The sequence below is a fragment of the Odontesthes bonariensis genome, chromosome 1, assembly GCF_027942865.1.
Source record: "Odontesthes bonariensis isolate fOdoBon6 chromosome 1, fOdoBon6.hap1, whole genome shotgun sequence".
NCBI classification, from domain to species: Eukaryota; Metazoa; Chordata; class Actinopteri; order Atheriniformes; family Atherinopsidae; genus Odontesthes; species Odontesthes bonariensis.
The window spans coordinates 20,751,211-20,773,669 of record NC_134506.1 but is presented as its reverse complement, the minus strand read 5'-3'; the positions used below and the strand labels follow the sequence as shown (position 1 = coordinate 20,773,669).

The window sequence follows — 22,459 nt, the reverse complement described above, 5'->3', positions numbered from 1 at the left end:
GTATTTTGGCAGGTTTTTAACACGTTGGGGATCGAAACGACTACTTTCTGGCCTGAAAAGTTTCAAATGTTGCTAAAGTTTACAGAGTTTAGAGCTGAAATCAGCTTCAGGCCGGATAATTTCGGCTCGGGTAGGAGCGAAAATATATAATATGGGCGTGGTTACGTCACTTATGACATCATGACGCAATCTAGCGACTTCTAGCGACTTTTCAGAGAGCCAATAGCGACTTCTTGTGATTTTTTTTTTTTTTTTTTTTTTTTTGGCAACACTGGTCTTTCGATTTGGCTTTGGCAGCGACTCTAGAAAATTTAGATATACAGTTTTCTTTGCGAGACGAACAGATAACTGCACTTAAGTTTTTTTTTTTTTTTTTTTTTTTTTTTAAAAAGGACGTTTTCGGAGTTTTGCCCACCGGGTACGGTAAAAGTTTAATTTACCAGCTTGCTCCGTTGGTCCGTCGCGCTGACTACGTAATCCTTCTTCATCGCTCTGATTGGTTGTTGCGCCATCCTATTGCGTAGCGTTGAGTGCAGAGGCAACTTGACAGACAACCGTTTATCCCGCCCACACTGCTATCCAGCGTCACTAGACCCCTGTACAGCTTAGCAAGTTTTGGCTCTCTGTTAGATGGCCGTTGCTGTAAATGCACAACATGCGATAAAAAAAGCCAGACCATTAGGCTATGCCTCACAGTGAGTCTCTGGCTGGCCAAGTATGCTTGAGTTTTGTTCAGTCACACAGTGAAGAAAAAAAAAAAAACATATTGTTGGTAATGATGCAGCACATCAGAGACCACAAATAAAATTTACACAGACAAAAACAAACAGTAAAGTAACTGTAGGATTACTCATACTCATTTAGTATGTTGTTGAGCTGCAACATAGAATGAACACAGAATATTAAAAATGAAAGTATCCAAATTAGAAATGAAGGGGATGCAGTGAGGGGGGAAAACATTAAGGAATAAAAGCTATACACTTTAGCTGGCACATTTTCCAGTGGCGTCCTTTATCATCACCTTCACCTCCACCATATTGTCGAGGTCTCCTTTCAAACTCTAAATTTGCAGATTTTGCCTTGCATGTGCTGTTGGTACAATTTTAAATCACTGCTCTAATCGTTTCTGTCTTGCCAGTTTTAACTACTTTCCTGTGATTTGCCCCTCTCGACCCCTTATGAACTCCAGCGTTATTACATTAACTTTATTTTAACCCAAGCCCGGCATTAAATCACCCCAGTGGACTAATCCCACGGAAAATATCACCGGAAAAGCCCATAAGCAGATGTCTTTGGCTCAGTTGTAAAATTCGGAGTTTTTACTCGGCAGCATCAGTTAGGTTTCCCCCCTTGTTAAGCCATTACATGGCTTCCTCCCTCCTCCCTCCTCCTCCTCCTCCTCCTCCTCTGTCACTCCCCTCCTCTCTCCCTCTCTCGTTGAACACACGCGCGCGCTCTCCCTTCCCTGGCAGACGTTTGGGTGCTGTCGCTTCAGCATCCTATCTCTGACTGTTTGCCGCGTTCTCCTCACTCCTTTCCACACAGACAAACCGGAGTTTAACAACAGAAACAATAGAGACAGAAAAAGTGTCCGGTGCCAGGCGATCTACAACAATGACCCGGTCCTGACTAAAACTGAGTGGATTAGCCAATCTATTCTCAGCTCTAATGAGATTATAGAGTCAGCGACATGGGTTGTGACGGCGTGGCATCTTTCGTTGAGCACCTCGGGGAACATCTTCCCTGTCAGCAGTCCTTCCAACGTGGAAATGGCGTTTTTGGTGCTGAAGATGACTCGGATGCCAGTGGAAAATAACAGACATTTGAATGCACGCTCACCTGTGCCGCTTTTGTGGCGCGCGGATTCCTCGAAGTAGTAGTAGAAGTAGCAACAGCAGTGGTAGTAGTGGAGAAGGACAAAATGAAGTACCAGAAATACATAACGGTGATGCAAATGGCCATGGGAGTGACAGCCTCCAACAAAGACTGCCTCCCCGTGAAAAGACAGCTGTGGTGAGTACACCGAGAGGAGGAGAAAGAGGTGCGTGTGTTGGATGGGAGCGTGTGTTTTTCGCGTTCGCGAAAAGAGTGCCAAAAGCCGTGTGCGTTTTCATGTGCAGACAGCAGCATTGAAATTAGCCTCGAACATTCGCTTTGTTGTTATGAAAAGCTTTCCTCCTCTGTCCGTGTCTCGTGTGAAGTTAAAGCTGAGCAGCTGTTGGCGGAAGTAGCGGCGACCCCCCCCCCCCCCCACCCCCCACCTCTCTTTGCCATCAACAACTGTCTCAGATTCACACCGGTGATGTCCACACACGGCAGGCATTCAGCCAGAGACCACAGCGCTGTACAGTGTCTCTCTGTGCAGTCGTGCATAGTGCGTGTGTGCTGTGTTTTTCTGTTTTACTTGGTGGACTCTGTTTGTTGTGATCTGCTGGTGAGTGTCACAGGAGGCGGTTAACAGAGCAGGTGTATTTACAACATCAGTACAAAACAAAGCTGAGGGCCACACACTGTACGCTTTGAAATTATTTTCTTCAGCACCTGCTCGCACCTATTGTCTTCCATCTTTTAAGCCTTTTATAGGTCAGTCAGTTTAGCTTTTAAATGTAATTATGGGGATTTAAATTTCAAGCCTGGGTTCTCATCTATGTCTTTGATCTGATGTAGTAAATAAATGTCGGCTGGTATCTCCACTCGTCACTTATTCCGAGGCTGCGCGCCACCTGCGTTTGGAGCAGAGCTTGTTGACTATCGCCGTGCGTTTTCATTTGAAGGTGTCAGCCGTATCATTCCGTTACAGTTGAGCCCAACCACGCATGTAACCATGTATCCAGACATATTCACCACACCTACGAAAAGATCTGCTGCTACATCTGTTTCCCTTTTTTAGAAGCCAGAAATGCCGGTTTCATACCGTGTGATTCTCCATTCCTATACATTCAGTTCCTGTCACCTCTAATCTGTTTAGAATAAAACAAAACATGCAACTCTTTTGAGGTGTTTTCATTGTGATTTCAGTCAAATATGCCAAACATTCTCCAGTTTTAGCTCTGGGAGGGTTTGTTTCTTTTCTTGTCACTTCTTTTTCTTTGTGTGTGGGTGGAGCGTTGTAGGGTTGGGTATTTGCCACAAGTCATTATCCGTATCATCAGATCATGAAGTACCAATGTGATGTCTTAAATAGGTTTGCAGCTGATACTTGTCAAATGGAGCAACATGTGCTTTCCCCCACTTCTTAACAAGCTCTTTGAATATACATCAAGAATAAGTCCTGAGAACATAGATGATAACTTTCAGTTCTTCTTTAAGTTATAAATATCCGTATGTATGAAGAAACAACAGACAAAGTCTAATCCCTCAAATAACAACATGCCAGTGACTGAGTCTGCGAGCTCATTTCATCTGAATGTACAGCAAGCAGTTGTGAGTGAGAGATTGGAAATGAGTGTTAAATGCTTAGTGGTACACTGTAAACATTGGGATGATAAGTGCATGTTTATACATAAATTCAACTTTAAATTTCTTCAGCGATTGTTTGATGTGAGGTGTATACGAGACAGACGTTTTTCTAACGGAGTTCTAGGATATTTACGCTGAGGTTCAATGCTGAGTCTTAAAGGTGGGGTGATGCTGGAAGGATCAGTGGTTTTCAGTTTTAAACTGAGAGCAGTTTGGTTTTGTCATCGTTCATAAAAAGTTCCACAAGGTTTGACTAACAATATGAATGCCTGTTACAGAGAGCCCAGTTTGACTCCGACATGGATCATTGTTTGACACTGTAATTTATGCAAAATTTAAAATGAAACATTTTGATCAAATCTATTTATATACAGAAAGAATATGAGTTTTCCAAGCACAAAATCCCTGGGACATAACCTGAGATGCACTAAAGAGGCCAAAAGTGTTAGCCCCTGCTTTCACACACTGAAATGTGAGGGAAAGATAGTTGTTTTTCTTGCTAACCAGTGGCAACCAATATATTTACTTTTAATTCAGTTCACAACGTGGGATTAATTTGTCACTCCCCCTATGTGCCACAAATAACAGAGAGCCTAACATACACTGGTGCTCCTCGCTTCCAGCTTCTCTGAACGCGTCCTCTGTCCTTGCTCTGATCTCCTCTGCGTGCATTTTAAAATCTGAGACAGCCCTCGATATGCTGTGCTATGATCGATTTCTCAGTATTGGGCAGGAGGACAAAGGAGAGACAATACAAGGAGGCACAAATTGGAGGAATGAAAAGCTCCTGATGACTCCTCTAATTGCAGCCGTGCATACGCTCTGTTGTCGTCTTGCAACACCCAGTCTGAGTTAGGCTTTGTTCTTTTGGCTTTTGCTCCTTCCAAATTACATTTACTCAGTTTACTGGTTCATTTTGGATTGAATTCTGCTTTCTTTTGTCCCTTCACTCTGTAACCCCCGAGTGGAGCATGTACATCAACTGTCAATTAAGACATCATAAAAATATTTAGCTGTGTCCCCTGAAAAATCTTTATATTTCGAAAATCTTTGCATTTGAGAAGCTGCACACCAAATGTTTGAGATGATGTTTAATGAGATCTCAAAGGATAAGAAAGATGCTGATATTAATATATACATAATTGTGCCCTTGACAAAGCGACACAGGCTTTTGAACGGGATGCCATGTGATATGCTTTGATCAAGTGTATGACATCACAGTGTTTGTCACAATAAGGTAAACTGTTATGTATGTTTCTCCATCATTGTCAGGAGCCTCATTAATAAGAAAAGGAAAATTTAAATGAGATGACTCAGCTGAGCAGCGTTAGGACTAATTATAGGATCTTGTTACTAGATACACTTTAGTTCTTCTCTAATCCACATGCATTAGATGGCACAATCATGGTGATAAAGAGAGGACAAACAATTATTATTATTTTTTTTTTTGTACTGATATCCAGCTGATGATTTGGAGGTCCGTCATATATCAGACATGTTGCAACAAATGGCTTTGTACCTTTAACTGAATTATGTCATGCAAGAGTTGGCTAGGTTCTCTCCTCGTGTGTGACTGCTGTCAAAAGCATTACATATGACACAGAGGTGCCTCGGTTTGACACGTCTCCCTTGAGAGAGGCACGGTTGAATGTCTGGGACCATCACATCATGGTGGGGGGAGGGGACACGGCTATTGAAACGGGATTATTGTATCGTGTCCGACAGCCACTTTAGCGGTGGGAAGCTGAGCCAGAGTGCATCAGCAGTGCGTGACTCTTGGAATCAACCCTTCCAGTCTCTTGCATGCCATTCGATTCTTATTTCAGAGTGATTTTAGAGTCTGGGAACAGTTGACTTTGCATGCACACAAGTAACTAACTTACTTAACAGACAATGTGAAGTTTATGTCATGCCATCTTGAATTTTGTGTTAATTGGGGCTCGTAACTTTGTTTACAGGTTTGACGATCCCACTTGTTGCCATTTGTATGCAAGGACCCTGAAAACCAACCATCAAAACAGTTTTTTTTTTATGTTCATGCTGTAGGACCAACATCTAAAAGTTCATCTTCATCCACTTCTACTCGACACAAACAAGTGCTAAACTTATCTGTCACTGCAAATTAAAAAAAACACTGACCTGCTGATCTTACACCCAGCCACTGCAAAACTAATCCTTACAAGGCCCGTGACAGTGTTTTCAGGCTTGTTTTCCATGTTAAACAATATATCAACACCTTTAACATCACCCAGAGTTAAAAGAAAAGTAGTATTCACGTGTTTTTAGTATTTTTATCTTGAAGGAACATATTTCATCCAGTAGTCTTAAACTCGCTTGCAAAACTTTTTCCCACACCTGCCCACTGACACATCAAAGTTCCCGGATTACCTTGTATGGTCACCAACACTGAAAGGGCATGCGTCTGACTCTCAAGCAGTGAGTGAAACAGATTCAAATGTCTCTGTTGTGTTGGCAGTAGGCGTAATAACTTATTTTTGTACAAACAGTATGGGTACACAGACTGAAAAAGCAGCTTAGTGGGCTAACAGTACTTTGTGTTAATACATTTGTTTACTGGATAACCAAAAATATCCATTTGTTGCTTCTACAGTTGCTCAGAAACGCGGCGTTTCTTTCACACAGAAGAATATAAACATGGTGTGAAGTTGAAAGATGTCATAAACCGTAAAGTTGCGCTAATGCAGATAATAAGCATAAATCCAAAACAAAGTTGCTTTCTGCAATCTTTGTTATGACAGTTTGTCATGCTGCTCACTTTCATAATCTGGACCCAATTTTGGCTCGAACAGGTATGGCTGGATTTGAGGCGTTGTTATGCTTGAAAACGTAGCATATTTTTTCAAAGTTTTCCGTAATTTAGGAGTTGAAGTAGCCTCCTGACTTGCAGCTGGAGTAGTGCTCGTTCACCACTCGCCATTATCCTCTCCCCAACCTACCAAGCAAGCCTCCAGAAATTCGACCAGTCTGAAGATATTTAGGCCAAATTGTCTCGTTCTCAGGAGGACTCTTACAGAGAGCTCTTCCTCGTTCTGAAATTATTACCATTGTTAGGAAGTGTGCGAAGCTGATCTAGAAGTACTTGAGTTTCAGAATAAAATGACTGGAAATGATCATGTCATGTCCACTTTAACTTTTAAAGATTTTTATTTATTTTTTTTAATTTCCACAAAGTGCACTTACACAATCGAAAAATATAGATTGCAATGTGCTGGAAATGCAAAGCAAAAACAGCCAGGTAACTATGGTGGGAAGCCCAGGTAACAGATGGGGTTGCTGTTCACATTCTCCACATGAGACAGTGAGAAATTCGCAAGATTTCATTTCGGATAATGTCAGTGATAACAAAACAATTGAAGTAATAAAAAGTTTACACAGGTTGTTTGATGTAACATGAGCAAATGGGAGTGGAAATACTGGAGGGATTTTAAGATCTATTCGTTTGTCTTCATATTTATCAACACATTTTTTTATTATTACCTCAAAGAAACGGCTTCATTTACATGCAGTTTCTTCACTGTATCAATCAATCAATCTTTATTTATATAGCGTATTTCATACCACAGGCAACTCAATGTGCTTAGCCCAGACCTCAACTGCAGCACCAACCTTATAAACACAGCTGGCGTTGTGTGATTACTGGAGTTGCGGCTCTGGTCAGCCGGTATTTCAGACTCCGTTTTGGCTGCTGCTGCCTTTTCAGAATGCCGTTGTGCAGTTTCTCAGCGTGTGCGTACACGGCGAGGGTGAGCGCAGGCTTGGCACACAAACTTAGACCCCACTCCTCATGGTGACGATCACATCCAAACGTTCAAAAGTATGGTTCCACTCAATGTCTTTTGCCTGTAAAAGTGGAAACACAAGTATTTTCATTTTTCACTGTCCAAAGTTGGTTAGTAGCCAAGAGCCCACATATGGAGTTGAGAAAAATGTATCTAGGACTTCACATTATAGACCGTCAGTATGTTTATATGTACACTTAAGTACAGTAGCAGCTCAACTTGGCCAGTCCGGAGCCTTTATAACAGTATCCATGCACGGGAGCAGAATCGAGGTATCAACCTCAGAATGTCCAATGGTGCAATGCCCCAAGTGCTGCAAGTGAAATAAACCTTTAAGATGTTCTTTCACTTCTTCCACTTCTAACTTTCTCTGTTGGAGATCATCGTACATGTGAGTATATCTGAATGCACTGCACAGACGTCTTTGATTTACTTGAATGGTGATTTTGTCAGATGGTGGTGCAGCCATGTTAGAGCAGAGCGAGAGTCAGAAGCAACTACGATATGTAGACTTCATGAGACGATTTTCGGTCACAATTTCAGACGCTTTTGGCAAAAGAAAGAGAAAACTGTGAATGCGGGCAGCTTTATTCGGAATTCGGCTGTTCTCATATACACTTACAATTCAATGTTTTACAAAAAGTTGGAACTTTGGGGCACGTACGGAGTGCCTGGGCCTTTTTAAATCTAGGTGGGTGTATAAATGCAGGAGTAACCTGAACCACCTTATCTAAGTGTGTTTTTACAGTTTCGGTCAGACTAACATGTTTACATGCTTTTGAACATGTTGTCGTGCATTTCAAACTCTTTTTTTTTGTCGTATTAACACTTATTTGTTCTCACTTTTGCTAAATGTCCATCAGTGATCCAGGCATATACTATCTTTTGATATGGTCTTTTCAAAAAGTTCACTTCCATGAAAAATAGCAACAGTTAAAACAAGACCAAGCATTTAAAGAAAATGACTCATTGTTATTTGATAAAATAGTTAAGTACTGTGTATCCAGACTGTGTGAAAACAGCACTTTCTACAAGTATTATTGTGCTCATGCAAGTTCAAAAGCAAACGTTGCTCGATCTCGAAAGCTTTTAAATTGAACAGATGAACGTATTCCTTATGCCATTTGTATTCCTCCCACTAATCCCATAAGGATAAGTTTGACAGTGATCTATGTGTTGCCGAAATGGACTTTTGCTGTTGGACCAAGATGATTTCAGAACGCCCCTCGATTACACTCAGACAATGGGAGATGATGTAGTTGTTCCTTAGAGGAAACAATGAGACAGAGCAGACGGAGACATTAGGAGTAGAGATGAGGAAGTGGATGGGCGCCAGATGGTGTTATGATCTGCTAAAACACTCGTCCCCCTTGATTAAAAATCTCCATCCATCCATTCATCTTTTTGAAAGAGCAGCTCATTGCACTGACGATAATAAACAATCACAGAATAATTCACTCTAATTTGCTTTGCTATATATAAATGCTTCGTTTCTTGCTTTCGATACATAAATGATACTGCACTCGGAATGAATAATCAGTGGTTACGTTCACCATATTGTATAAGATAACAGCAATATCTTCTGAGTGTGGATCTGTGTGCTTTTATTCATTTGAGGGTGGCGTTTTCACTGATTTAACTGGAATTCAAAAATCTATTTTTCAATGGCGAGTCGAGCCTTATTGATAGATTAATACTCGATGCAATTAAAATCTTAACATAGGGTAATCTGATTATTGTCTTAGTCTTTCAATTGACAGATGAAGACGATGAACAAATATCAAAACATCATTTAAAGGCAACCATAAGGGTGGAATAAATCCCGTAATTTGAGACAGCCAGTGCTCTGTAATTAGTAAGAGATCAACCATAAATAATAATTAGCCTGATGACCTATGTTTTGAAATTGGTCGTGACTCTTCCCAATCCGTGGGTGTATCTTCCTGAATTGTGTACCAGATGTCTACTCTCCTTCCCTCGACAGTGACAGCTCCGCCTGGTGTTTTTGTCCACCTGCTTAATGATGCATTAAGTCAGCGTCTCTTCTTCCTTCTTTGCCCAAACATACCCCCCCTTCCCACACACACACACACACACACACACACACACACACTGTTGTCCGATTTGCCAGTCCACAAGTCCTCCCTCCCCACTCGTCAGAAGAACACACAAACGCACACACTCTAAAACACCCGTCTTATCCTCTCCACTCTTCCAGTCCCACTCATGGAGTCCATGATGCGTAATCTCACACAAACTGACAAGGCCTTGCTTGGTTACCTCAGCAGGAGCCCAAGTCTGGGTTGGGCTTGTCACAATAATCAGTATTTTTCTGAAAAACCTGCAAGAAAAACTGTTTCTCTCAGTATCTCTCCCACTGAAAGAAAAATAAACCGTGTTGTGTTCGTCCTGGAACACGACTGGCACTCACCAGCGACCGCTGAGTTAGTGTGAAGGTGCACACATGTGTTTGTGTTTTCATTTTGTATTCAGTTTTTTCTGTCCATTAGGACCTCGCATGTTCTTACTTTGGCAGAACGGCTGTAATCTCCTCTCAGATGGTTTATGCCACTAAAGAGAACAGATTACACAGGGTTTATTGACTCATGGCTCACCCCCTTACCCCCTCCCACTCTCCGAGCATCCTGTGGGTTTGTATTATTTGTGTTAGTTGTTGCGTGTTTAATTTCATGTGCATGCAAGGGTAGATGTGTTGGTGTCTCTCTGAGTTTGTTTGCCAATGGGTTATGCCTTGTTGTGAAAACTTTTTAGGCCTAATTTATTTGCTGATAACCGGTGAGAAAAACATAACTTTTTACATAATCTTTGCTTAACTAAATGGCGAAAACAATCTGAATCTTTTTATTAAAATCTTGTGCAACTCTGCCAGGCCAATCAAATAGTAGTTATGGTTCCCTATTAATCTTTTAGCAGATATTCCATGACGAAGTTTTCTTTCCTTTAGGCATGTTTGTACTCTTACTAACTGAGTAAATTATCAAAACTCACACTCAAGTAGCTGGTACCATTCTGATATGTAGATTAGTTGAGAAGAATACCTTGTTCACATACCAAACAGAATTACCTCTGTCTCCCTGTTTTGGTTCATTGCAAATTAACTCTTGAGCTTTTCAAGTTTTTTTTTGTGTGTTTCTTCTTTCTACTATTTTGATAATGAAGCGACCTGTGATTTAAAACCCCGAGAGGTTGCAGAGATCAACGTTCGTTCATATAACTTGAAGTATAAATACAGGTCTCGTAATTGCTGTTTGAAGAGCCTCATGGTGGCAGTCATGCTAACAGAGTCCTATCAGAGACTCTGTGTCTCGAGACAGACAGCACTGACTTCTAGAATCTGTGAGTCGCACGTTCTCGGCCTCTGCTGCTCTTGACTGTCACCATGGCTCACTGGGGGCCGACGAGATGGAATCCATCACTGCCGTCCCACAAACAAAGAAGGACACAGAGGGGACACACCACTCCCTGACAGAAATCCCAGTTTTATCTCTTCTTTTCCTGTGCTTGACACTTCTTCATCTGTCTGTCAGCATTCATATTTTGCAATGTTATGCAATTGACATTTTTGACATTACATTAGCATAAAGCAACGGAGGGTATCTGAAAGCCCTTGATGTTGTGACCATAAAAGTTTGATGTGTGTCCTTTAGCCACTGTAGCATCCTCAGTGATTAGTCCCCATTTCAGAGAGACTGAAGCTGACTGAGGAACGGGTAGCTTTATTTGACTAAATTTATCATACATATGTCATACATACTTTAGATTGATTCTCTGTCTTCTCTGAGATTTGAGAGGGTTTATTTTAGGATGGGGGTCTTTGTGGAAATTGCCTTTGTCAGTTATACTTCTCTATGGTTTGGTTAGTCTCAGAGAAAGGTTCACTGTTAATTTGGTATGTATGTATGTAAATTAACATACCCTATGTAGCCTAAACATGCATAATCATGCATGTGACTTTTTAAATATTGTATAAATGCCAAGAAATTAGACTAGAATCATCAGCCATTTTGGAAAAAATGGAGGAATCACTAATATCTGGCAGCCATGTTTTCTTTTCAAATTTCATTCCTATGAATTGGATTATTTTGCAGCCTCAAGTACAGCTCACTACCTTTAGCTTTTTGTGCAACTTGTGTTCCAGCAGTTTTCTGCACATGCATGGGTGCTTGACATGCTCTGAGGTTGCCAGCCGTTGACCTGCCTGTTACCCTTTTCTCGACGGGGGACAGACGACACTTACATGACCGTTGTCCAGTCTTGTTTGATGCATGTCTATATGCCTAATCTGGTCTGTCCATCTGTCAGGCTTTTCTGGCCTAATCAGAGTCTTGATCTCAACAGAGATTGTCTGTCCCGCCCTCCTTTACCCAGGTGGCTTTGCAAAGGGCTTTCAGACTCCATATCGTGAATGACTGTACTTGACATGTGTTTCTTTCTTTTATTTCTCTCCAGACTTTTTCAAGGACCTTTTTAGCCGTCCAACATTTTAGTCATCTGTTCCATTCGTCTGTTTGGGAGGTTTAGTGGGGTTATCTAGATCACATAGGATGTGTCATGTATCTCTTGTCACCGCTTGTCCCCTCAAGTAAGAGGGTCACCAGGAGCAAAATGATGCATGTTCATCGACGGCCATCACTTCCAGCTGAACAGTCAGGCAATACAAAGCAGTCAGAGCGACCTCTGAGCCATACACTGAGAATGTACCTCTGTCCTTTGTCCCTTTGTATTTTAGTCACTCTCCTTCTGTCTCTCAGTTCATTTTTATACTCCTGTGCCTCTTGGCATCATGTTCCTTCATGCTTTGTTCACCTGTCTCTTTTAGTCTTTACTCCTTTGTCTTCTTGGTCTAACTTTTAGTTTCCCATCTGACCCATAGAGCCCCTGATAAATATATGTGTTTGCATGGAGAGTAAAACATACTGACTGTGTAAAAGCTTGTTTCAAACGATCTATGGATATAAATGGAAATAAGCAAAGTCAGTGTAGCTATTTTGGATACAGCACTGTTGCCCGATGAGCTGGAAGATATGAACAAAGACATATCCCACGATGGAAAGGCATCCCAGGGCTCTGTTTAATGTTTTGGTCTGATAAGATGGTCTGTTGTTGTTGAACATGATATAAAAAGCAAGTAAAGATGAAACATTGCAAGACGTTTTTCTTGTTATTAAAGGATTTGACAGGAAGTCTGTGATTGGATCATATGCACAGTGTGTGTGTGTGTGTGTGTGTGTGTGTGTGTGTGTATTTGTGTGAATGAGAGTACATGACAACTGGAGCTTTGCTGTGTCATGATGTGATGAAAACACCTGCTTTCTCCCTGCCGTTCTAACAAAGACAAAAGAATCTCTTCATCTGAAAATCCGTCACCATATCAGCCATCTTGAAGAGGATGTCCGGTAGACCCACCAATTCCTCCCCTTTAAGGCCCAAAGGGAAGGCTGGTTGAGTGATAGCATTTTTTTTTTGGTTTACGGCAGAAACGGATCTGCGCAAATCGTTTTTTGGCTCGTGACATGTTTTGATTCTAGTTCACCACCAAAATCCCCACAAAGATGTCTGGTGCTCACTAGAGTCATGTTGCAGCATCACATTGAGCCACACTTGTCATAAAGTCATAAAGAACTATGTTCAACAACCTGAAGAACAACAAATGCTGCCACTGATGGTATCAAAAAACTGCATTGGAGAACTTTTGTCTCCCCCTTCTGGCTGTAAGAGTAACCACTTAAGCACTGATGCACGTAAAAGCGACACTAATCCATGCTTCTCCTTCCTGTCGACCCCTTTCTTCTTTGAACTTGCCTAAATCTTTCTATGAATCCCTACTTTGAGTTTCTTTCTTTCTCTTCTCCACTGAAGATTCAGTGCAATTTCTTGGTTTCCTTAGCGAGACAATTTTTATTTTATCTATCTATGTATTTATGAATTGGCATTATATGAAGTCAACGATAATGAATTTGAGTGATTTGGATTAGATTAGAATAAAGTGGTTTGAATTGGATTCTAACTGAATGATAGTGGATCCCATTGGATTTGTTTTTTCACTTTGTTTCAAGTGCTTGGAGACGACGCATGGAGCTATATCGCTAAAATACTTTGAGTGGAATTACAATTTTTTATCTGAAGCACCAATAACCCTTCTTGGATATCGGCCACATTATGCTTTGCCATACTCCCTGTTGTTGTTGTTGCATGTTATGTCTGCGTTGCTAAGGTTGTTCCCCTCTTCTCGTCTGGCTAATGTAAAACATATTGCTGCTGTTGTGCCAGAGCGGGAATGTCACCACAGACACCAGAATTGAAACTTAGATATACCTGCAAAACCTATTACCTATTACCTATTCCTAAAGAAGAAGTCTTTTGACTGACGGCTTGAATTTAACCGATGTTTGTTGACATGTAAACGCCACACACTCGAGCTTAAAGAGAAAAACACTTTAAAACTGACGTATTAGGAGTAAATAGATATAAAGCATGCTCTTAGTTTCAGTAGTAGTTGCTATGGGCACCGATGTTTTTTGTATTTTTAAACCCCATTTTCACATTATTCTTGGTCTCTTATGTAATAACATAATACTGATTCTTCTTCTATCTTAAAGTGCTTTCATTGCTGTCAGTTGCTGCCATTGCCCCTACTTGGTTATTGTTCAGTGTTTTGACTCAGCAGCAGGATGCTGTGAATTCTGGCCACTCTTAATCCTGCCACTGCACACAGGCTGCTGCCATTCAAGTTGCATAATCTCATCACTTTGCCAGACAAAGCAAAAGGCAAGCGATCTGACGTGATTGATGAAGAACATTTTTTTCTTCTGATCATAAATGTTGACGATTGTCCCCGAGCAGATCATCAAACTATGAAGCCAATGTTGCTCGAATATCGTCTCCGCAGGGGGAAGAATTCAGAAAGGGGAAAACCGCTTAAATCAGTTCTCCCTCTCTGGTTGTGGTTGCCATGGTGACACGGGGAGGTGCGAGAGAAAAGTTTCAGTTTAGCTTGTCATAAGTGAAGATACCGACATGTTGCGTGTTCACAAGTGCAGCAGCCGCACTCCTTCTGCTGTCTGCTGTGGGGCAGCTGCTCAAACAGCTCACTGTCTGAAACCATTAAAAAAAAAAAAAAGAGGGTTTTAAGTCATCAGAGCACGTCTTATTTAACTTCTAAAAGAAGACATCCGGATAGCTTTTTCTTGCTATGATCAAATCCTCACAGTAGATGCTCTGAAACGTAAAACGTGTTTTGCTCTACCACGCGATCGCCTTTTCCTGGGAGCTCCTTCACGTCAGCTGAAAGATGTTCTCAAAGTTTTATAGGTTTTTATATCTAATACAAATTGAAACATATGAAAAAGTTGTGTGGTTCAGATGTGCCCGTGTCTTACAATCTTTTGCGACTCGTTGCTGTGACTCTTGGATGAGGTAATATGCTGAGCTTCATCAGTGATCTCTTATTGCAGGGCAGGGAGGAGACTCTCTATTTTTGGCTGTAATCTCATGTAATATTCATGACTTTCACCTCTTACCACAGTTTGTGCCTGATGTGGCTTGTTACTTCTGCTTTGGTGCTGTAAGATGACGGCACTATCTGTTTGCACTGAAGGGGTTCGCTTTGTGAGTGCACTCCAGCCTGTGTGTGAGTTTCTCCATGTTCCTACAGAGGTAGCCAAAAGCGAAACCAGCTTCACACTGCAAAGAGAGCCAGACTGTAGTTAATCCACTGGCTTGCATGGCTCAATGTTTCCCTGTGAAATCCTGCAGCGTTGCTTTTGATAAATCATTCATAGGCCAGCAGCAAGTGGGAAGTCATACTTGTGCTGTTTCTGGTGCTCCAAATAGTTCCAATATTTGTTCATATCATTTATGCGGAAAACTCAAAGTCAGTGACTTTTCTTTTTTTTCTGAGTTGTGGATGTAGGACTGCTGAATTGGTGTCCTGTAACGGCACCTTGAAAACATTTCCCAACTCCGAACCTCACTTCTCTGACACTGTGGCACATCTGTCTATGGTTTCACACTTAACAATCCCATGAAAAGTGCGATTTAATCATGTTTAATCCATGTCTACAAAACGTAGTTTCCCTACCACATCTCCATCTCGGAGCTATTTAACTAATATAACTAGTAATGTTCTTAACAGTGTTACCTTTATTCGACACCATTTACATTTATGTTTACCTTCAACAAGTAGGGAGCAGTATGAAGCCATAACTACTTGTAGAGATTTCATTCAGCTTCAGACGAACACACAGCAGTGGTGGTACGTAAAGCGCTATGCAAGAGCCTTCTCGAATAAAAAGTCATTTGAATAAGTGCAATTTTTTTCACAAAAGAAATACAAAATACCGTATGTAAATTATGACATCAAACCTGAGATATGTAGAAGCAGAATTGCAGAGACTCTTTTTCTTTTTTTGGACTGGAATCTCTCAGCTAGTCAAAAAAGAAACTCTTTGATAGATGTCGTAACAAAAACGCTTTTAAGCTCCATCCAAGTGGCCATGATGTTCAACCCTATAGTCTCAAGTCAGGTGTCAATAAAAAGCTAATGACCCAGGCTTTATTCTGAAATGACTTTAATAATAATAATAATAATGACTTGGTTTTATATAGCGCCTTTCAAGTAACCCAAGGTCGCTTAAAATTGAAAATTACCTTACCTTTATCAAGACCTTAAAATTACCTTTATCAAGACCTTAAAATTACCTTTATCAAGATCGTTGACATGCCAACCAGATATGTAAGATATATTGAAGAAAGATTTTACTGGGGGCTAAAAGTCTCCTTAACACTTGATCGTGGGGTCCTTTATCAATGAAAAAAGACACTTTTTGTCAGTAAAGTATTGTTCAGTGCATAACCAGGAGGCTTTATAAGGTTGTTACCTCAGTCTGGTCATTTTTCATTTTGATCGGTGACTGTGCCCACCCTGGTCATTAAATGCTTCAGATCAATCAAGTCACAAGAATCTCAGCTTTCCAAGAGTAGAACACGTGTTCAGCTACTTCTACGTAACACCTGTGTGCACAACTAAGTTGTGTAGGAACAGTCTGTGTCTGTGAGCCAGCGAAATCTGAAGGCGTTGATAACCTTCCTCGCTTGCTGTCTGATTCCTAACCGTAAACAGATGAATAACATGTTTGAATGTAGTTAAACTGACGAATAAAGTCTTATGATAGTCACGGAAGAGTTTACTCATCAAATTAGACCCAGTAAACAGTTTTATCTGACCAAACAGGGCATAAATAAATAAATAAATAAATATCCTGAACAGATAATCAGGTTCATGTTAATAACCACAACAGGCTAATATGCTCTCATTTCCACTGCTCCTGGTAGACTGCTTCGGTCACTATAGGAATGAGCTGGGTGGGTCTATGTTTGTTGGTCTGCACAATTTTAGGATGTCACCTGCAAAACTTTCCGTCACCATAGGCACTATTTCTGATTTTCAGCCACATGCAAATTCGTCCGGGACAGTAAATCAACGCCATGGTGTCATGGAAGCGCTGACTGAATACTTGAGCCAGACAGTCTGGATCCTCTGTTTGTCATCTATGATGCTATGTATTAGTGTAGGATTAGCAGAACGAGCTACAGGTTGTCAGTCTGCTCACAGATATAGTCCAGCACTGCTCCTTCCTAGAAACCGAGTTGCTGGAGCCACTCAGCTCCGTAAGCTGCCGCTGGTTGTGTGAATGAAATCCACTTGTAAAAGTAACACTGGGATTACAGTGACAGGAGAGAAACCAGGCTCCACCTGACTCTAAATGAATGTCCTGGCTGTGCTGTGGGTGAATACACAAATGCAGCAGCGACAGGTCACAGTAGAGGACATGGGACGAAAAAGCACTAAACGTGTTTATGTAGCAGTCCTGAACACTGACTAAAGGTCTGAACATGCATTCATGATAACTTTTAAAAAAATACACTAAAATATTGTCAGAAGACCATCAGTGGTCATGTGTTTGCTGATAAATGTGCCAGAATGAAACTACACTGAAAATGTTTTATGATGAATTACCTTTTTTTTCCATATCGAACTTAAATGTTTTCATTTATGTTTAAAAGCTGAAGAACTGAAATCAAAACTTGACCTATAATTTGGTCAATGCTTAATGACAACTTCATTAAGCATTAACTGAGATTAAATTTCTTTGGTGATCTCTCGGTTTTCCTGTTTACCTTTTTTTCAACTTTACGTTACACAGGGTAGTGATGCATGGAAAAAAAATTATATATTTACTTTATTTTTTAAGTATAATATAAATAAATATTATATAAATATATATAAATATTATTATATTTTTATTATTTTATTATTTAAGTATTTTAAAGATGTGCAATTCCCATTTCACACAACTGTTCACACATTTTAACGTGAAAATAACAGTGATACTCACTTAAATCAAATAGTTTATTATGGATTATACAAATAGATAGAAAACAGAGCTTCTCTTTTGTGAGACGTATTCTGCTGTATGCTTTGAGTTTTTTCTTGTTTGATTGCCTATTTTTTCGCATCAAAAACAGAGTAACTGCAAAAAATATAACGTTTGGATTGCATGGTAACCATGAAGTGACTTAAAGTGCTTTTTTTGTCCAGAAAAAGGTCTACTTGGTTACAAACACAAAAGCTCACACCAAAGGCAATTCACAGAAAACAGTGTTTCTTAATTGCTTGAAATTGTTTTAAGTCCAGCCATTGTTACAGTTCCTGGCTAGTGGCTGCTCTGGCACGCCCTCAAACAAAGCTGGTTGAAACTGACAGCCGGCTCCCTGTCTGCCATTTTTCCTACTGTAGCTAAAGCTGCCTTTACTTACTGCAAAATCTCTCAGCCATGATCAAAGCACTCCAAATGTTCTATTGTTAGCTGCCAGAGTGAACTCTGCCAGCTTCTGAGGAACTGAAGTGGATTACTTTTATTTCAGTAGCAGTGTTCTTCCAACAGTAGCAGAATCCTTCATGTTAGCCTGTCTTGCAGCCATTGTGGCTAATGTTAACATTAGCTTTAATCGTGTTCCCACGGGCTGAGATTTGAAACTAATAAAAAGTGTCTGCACGTGTGTTCAGGCATTGACGAGTCATATTTAGTTCCTTTTAGCTGTTAATATATCAGTTCTCACTCTGGACTTAATTTTGCATATTACAGAGACAGATGCTTAAATGAATCTGACAAGAGACAGAGCACAGTATGAGAAAACCTTTTTTCTTTTTTTTTAAAAGATTAATGTATGACCTCAGCTCTGCTATGCTATTATAAACCTGCCCCCCAAATAACTAGTGAGTATCCCTTCAGATGTCACTGGCTAAATGTCAGGTTGCAGCTAAAAAAAAAAAGTCTATCCATTGTTTTTATTGAACCCTCTATCAATAGACACATTTTGAAATCCATACCCTTCACCGGACATTAAAGCCAATGCAGCATGTATTGACAGAGGTGGAAAGTGCTTACCGTACATGTTGTGACAATACTGGAACAGGTAGGAACACAGGAAGGATTAAGGCCTCGTAACGCCAGGGTGCCGATAAGAAACGATGTGAAAACGATCTAGTTTGGAAGAAAATATTAACGGTGTCTGTTAGGTGAAATTTGATAGAAGAGACACCAGTCAATGCTAACACCTGCACCTTCATGTACTTTGTGGATTATTTCTCATTTCACTGCTGACCGGGTCTGAAGTGACATTAAGTTCATTAAGAGCAGCTACGTAGATGTAACCAGTAAGAGGATCTGTCAACTATGTCCTGTTTCTATGTTGCTGCTGCTTGCTTTCACTGGATGACCCCATTTCTTTACTGGTTAAAATTTCAGTTACACTGAAATGATCTGAGATTGAGAGTCATATTCAGTTGCGTGTTAATGTGGCCTTTAGAAACCTTAGCATGCATTGACATATTCTTCGATGAGCTAGTCGCATGCAGAATTCAGCAAATCGATTGTTTTAAAATCCAGTTTTCGTTAGAGCAGCAGATACCTCTGAGTGTGTTATACTGACAAGATGTCAGCAGTTTTTCCTCTTATGACTGTCATGTGTTGTCAGCTCTAACACTGTCTAATTCTTTGGTGCAGCCATTTGATTGATGACTTTTGATATGCTGTCATGATACAACTGAAGAGTAACAACTATCCCATCTCCTATGGGTATGAATTTGTTGCAGAGATGAGCTGGCTTGGGCTGAAACCAGTTGATTACTCATCGATAATCTACACACCATCTTCCTGATTAATTAGCTAATCATTTTCTAAATTTCAAAAGAATTTCTCAGCACACAAAGAGCTACGTGGAGTGAGTTTTCTTCACCCAAACGTGTTTTATGAGGGTGTTAAAGAGTGAAAACCAGTGAAGAAGTGGGGTGTTGTGATTCCAGATGTTTTTTCAGCTCTTCTATGTCTGTACGTATTCATCCCGCACACGCGTTGTTGTGTATATCGTGTCCATTAGTGCATTCAGACCTGATGAGATAGACGAGTATTTGGACATGTTCAGCGTGAAAACAGAAATGAGAGAAGACATTTGTTTTTTTTTACAGTTTTTCGATGATTTGGCTTTGGATTATGAGTAAGATTATATGTATGTATGTGTATGTGTGTGTGTATGAAAAGATTTTTATTTTTAATTTGATCCACATCTGGCTGGATTGTAAACTCTATGTCATTCTCCTGCTCTATTAATCCCTTTCTTCCTTGCAAAGCAGCTTCACTGTGGCTGTATAATGGGAAACAAATGCTCCATACCCAGTCTCCATCTGCAGGCTACCCGCTGACATTCAGCCCAATTATTCACACTTGCTTGAATACAGCTACAGCCAACAGGAAAAGATGTCCTTTAAAAAGTAAAGACGGCGAGAGAATCCTTATGCTACTTTAATCCTGAAGGCGTTTTCATGTTTTCCTGAGATAAGAAGCGGTGCCTGCGAGCACTGTGTGTAGTTTGGGTTGTTACTTGGAGAAATCGTCTTGTATCGCAAACTCTGTTGGGTGTGGGTATGTCGTGTTGTGGAGCCCACAAGCTCACAAGATTTTAAGATACGCCCAGAGGTCTTGGATTGTAACCACAGGATTATAACCACCTGTATGATGATAAATGAGCCCCCTTTAGCCCCCCTCAAACCGCTCTGACCCATCAGGACAGGGGTACAAGACATCTGGGGGGTGTTCTCTGGTGTCTGGTTACCAGGACGTTGGCAGCCCATGCTTTGGGTCTTGTGGTTTGTGGGTTGCGGTCTCCACTAACTCCTGAGGAGAAAATATTGCTTTTTAGCTGCTAAATATTTCCCTCTGTTCACCAGCTAACTCGCCAGCATTGGGTTTATTAGGCCCTTACTGCCAAAAACAGGCATTGATGAGCAAAACAGAGCAATTGTTTAGATTTTTTTTTCATCCTGATTAGCACAGCTTTAAATAGCCTGATTATCATCAGCTCCCTTGAGTAAAAGATTATCAGTAAGGGGTTTAGGTAAAGGAGGAAACCTGGAAATCTTCACAATAGTGTAAATGGTTTACCAGAATTCACGGGCATGACATCATGCACTGAAAGTAGGACTGCGCCGAAGATTTGTGTCAATGTCGGCATTTCTGAGGAAATCGCTTTCTCTTTTTTGCACGCGTCATCGTTTACAGCATCTCTGTGTCTTTTGTCGGTTGCAGGGTGACCCCGCCAGATGGAGAGGCGTCGACCTCAGGTGCTGCCGGGTGCTCTGATGCGCCCTTAGGTGCTACCGGTGGTGCTGTAGCTCTGGCACTGCCTGCCACATCCACCCTCTCGTTGCCTCTGAGCCAGGGTAAACCCTCTCTGCGTCGCATAAAGGGCCGGATTCACCGCAGCAAGAGCCTGGACAGCCTTGACCTGCTCGACTCCAACGTAAGACTCACTGTTTCACAACAGCTTCACATGAACAGATACAGAAATCAAGCTTGTTCTTTTTTTTTTTTTTTACATTTATTTACATTTTCAGTTTGCCAAATTCCTCAGAATTTCCTCAGAATTAAAATGATATCATTCGTGGATCGGGTTGTTCAGGAATGTTTTACAGTCTTGTGTTGAATATAAGCTGTGATTATATTTACTGAATTATAGTTACTGTGGTTTCTGTGCAGACAAAAAGTCAAAACACTTTCTGTCTTTCTTTTTTTTTCTTTTTTAGCCTTGCGGTTTCATTCAGATTTAATATTTACACAAGCTACAGCAGTAATGCGGTCATATGCACACACACACACACACACACACACACAGGGTGGCTTTTGGTTATGTAATATTTCTTTGGTTGTGAGATGAGCACAGTTTAACACTTTCTATATGTCTCTGTCTATGACTGGTTTATTCTCATGAAAAGAATTAATCTGATAAATGATTGGATAAGCTGCTCGGATCTGAAAACCCTTCCCAACTCTGGGATTGTCCAATGAGCTGAGAACTGCGTTTGGCCCACTGGTTAGCTCATGAGCACTTGTGCACATGTGTGTGTGTGTGGGTTTCTGATTAATGTGGGCTGTGTGGTATTTGGGAAAACAACCAACAGTTTATGATGTAAAAGCATGCCAATCTTGCTGCTAATGCATGCTTGGTGCGGCTGTTTTTTATGTCACCAGAGTGGAAATGGGGATAAATCGTCCTCTATCTACACAGCACTGCTGTGTATCCACCCCCTACCACTTTCTTTATGTCTTGACCCCCTGTAGATGTCTCCTTTAATAAATGTTCGCAGTGGGATGTCTCCTCGTCTGCCCCCGTCCTTCCTATCCAGGTTGACAGTCTACATTGTGTACGTGTTCACATTTTTGCACGCTTGTTGTGGGTCTTCTGTTGGCCTTAATTGAGAGTTGCCAGGTTGTTATTTACATCTAGGCAAGGGGTGGGCCCCGTTAAAGATTACGTTTCAGTAAGGCAACATTTGCAGTTCACACAAGTTAATCCATTATTGATCATGAAGGTGAAGTGGGCAGAGGAAGTGGCAGGGTGGAGGTGACAGTCTGCGACGTGCTCTGAGGTGACACAGCAGAGCCTCTCTGAACGGAGACACACACACTGAGTTTGTCAGTTTGATCGACTGCTGGCATGAAGCTTAACGTCAGGTTCTAATTTTTAAACAGAGGCCAAATATATCTCATAGATTTTTAAAACAACTTTCAGTGCTCTGCTGCATTGTACTTTGCTGTGAGCCATATTTCAGAAATCTGAAG

The 22,459-nt window shown here is 40.9% G+C and overlaps 1 protein-coding gene across 6 annotated transcripts in view; it reads left to right on the top strand.

Moving 5' to 3' along the window:
• The first annotated feature begins 1,514 nt into the window (after nucleotides 1-1,514).
• Nucleotides 1,515-22,459, top strand: part of tjp1a (tight junction protein 1a) — a 100,810-nt gene continuing 79,865 nt past the window's right edge. For 3 of the 6 annotated variants that reach the window (XM_075457504.1, XM_075457658.1, XM_075457579.1), the window contains exons 1-2: nucleotides 1,516-2,013; nucleotides 20,927-21,140. In XM_075457504.1, the coding sequence (XP_075313619.1) occupies nucleotides 1,922-2,013; nucleotides 20,927-21,140 (306 nt within the window). In that variant the 5' untranslated portion in view covers nucleotides 1,516-1,921. Of the gene's footprint in view, nucleotides 2,014-20,926; nucleotides 21,141-22,459 lie in introns of all 6 variants that reach the window. The other 3 variants (XM_075458124.1, XM_075458042.1, XM_075457432.1) reach the window with 2 other exon arrangements.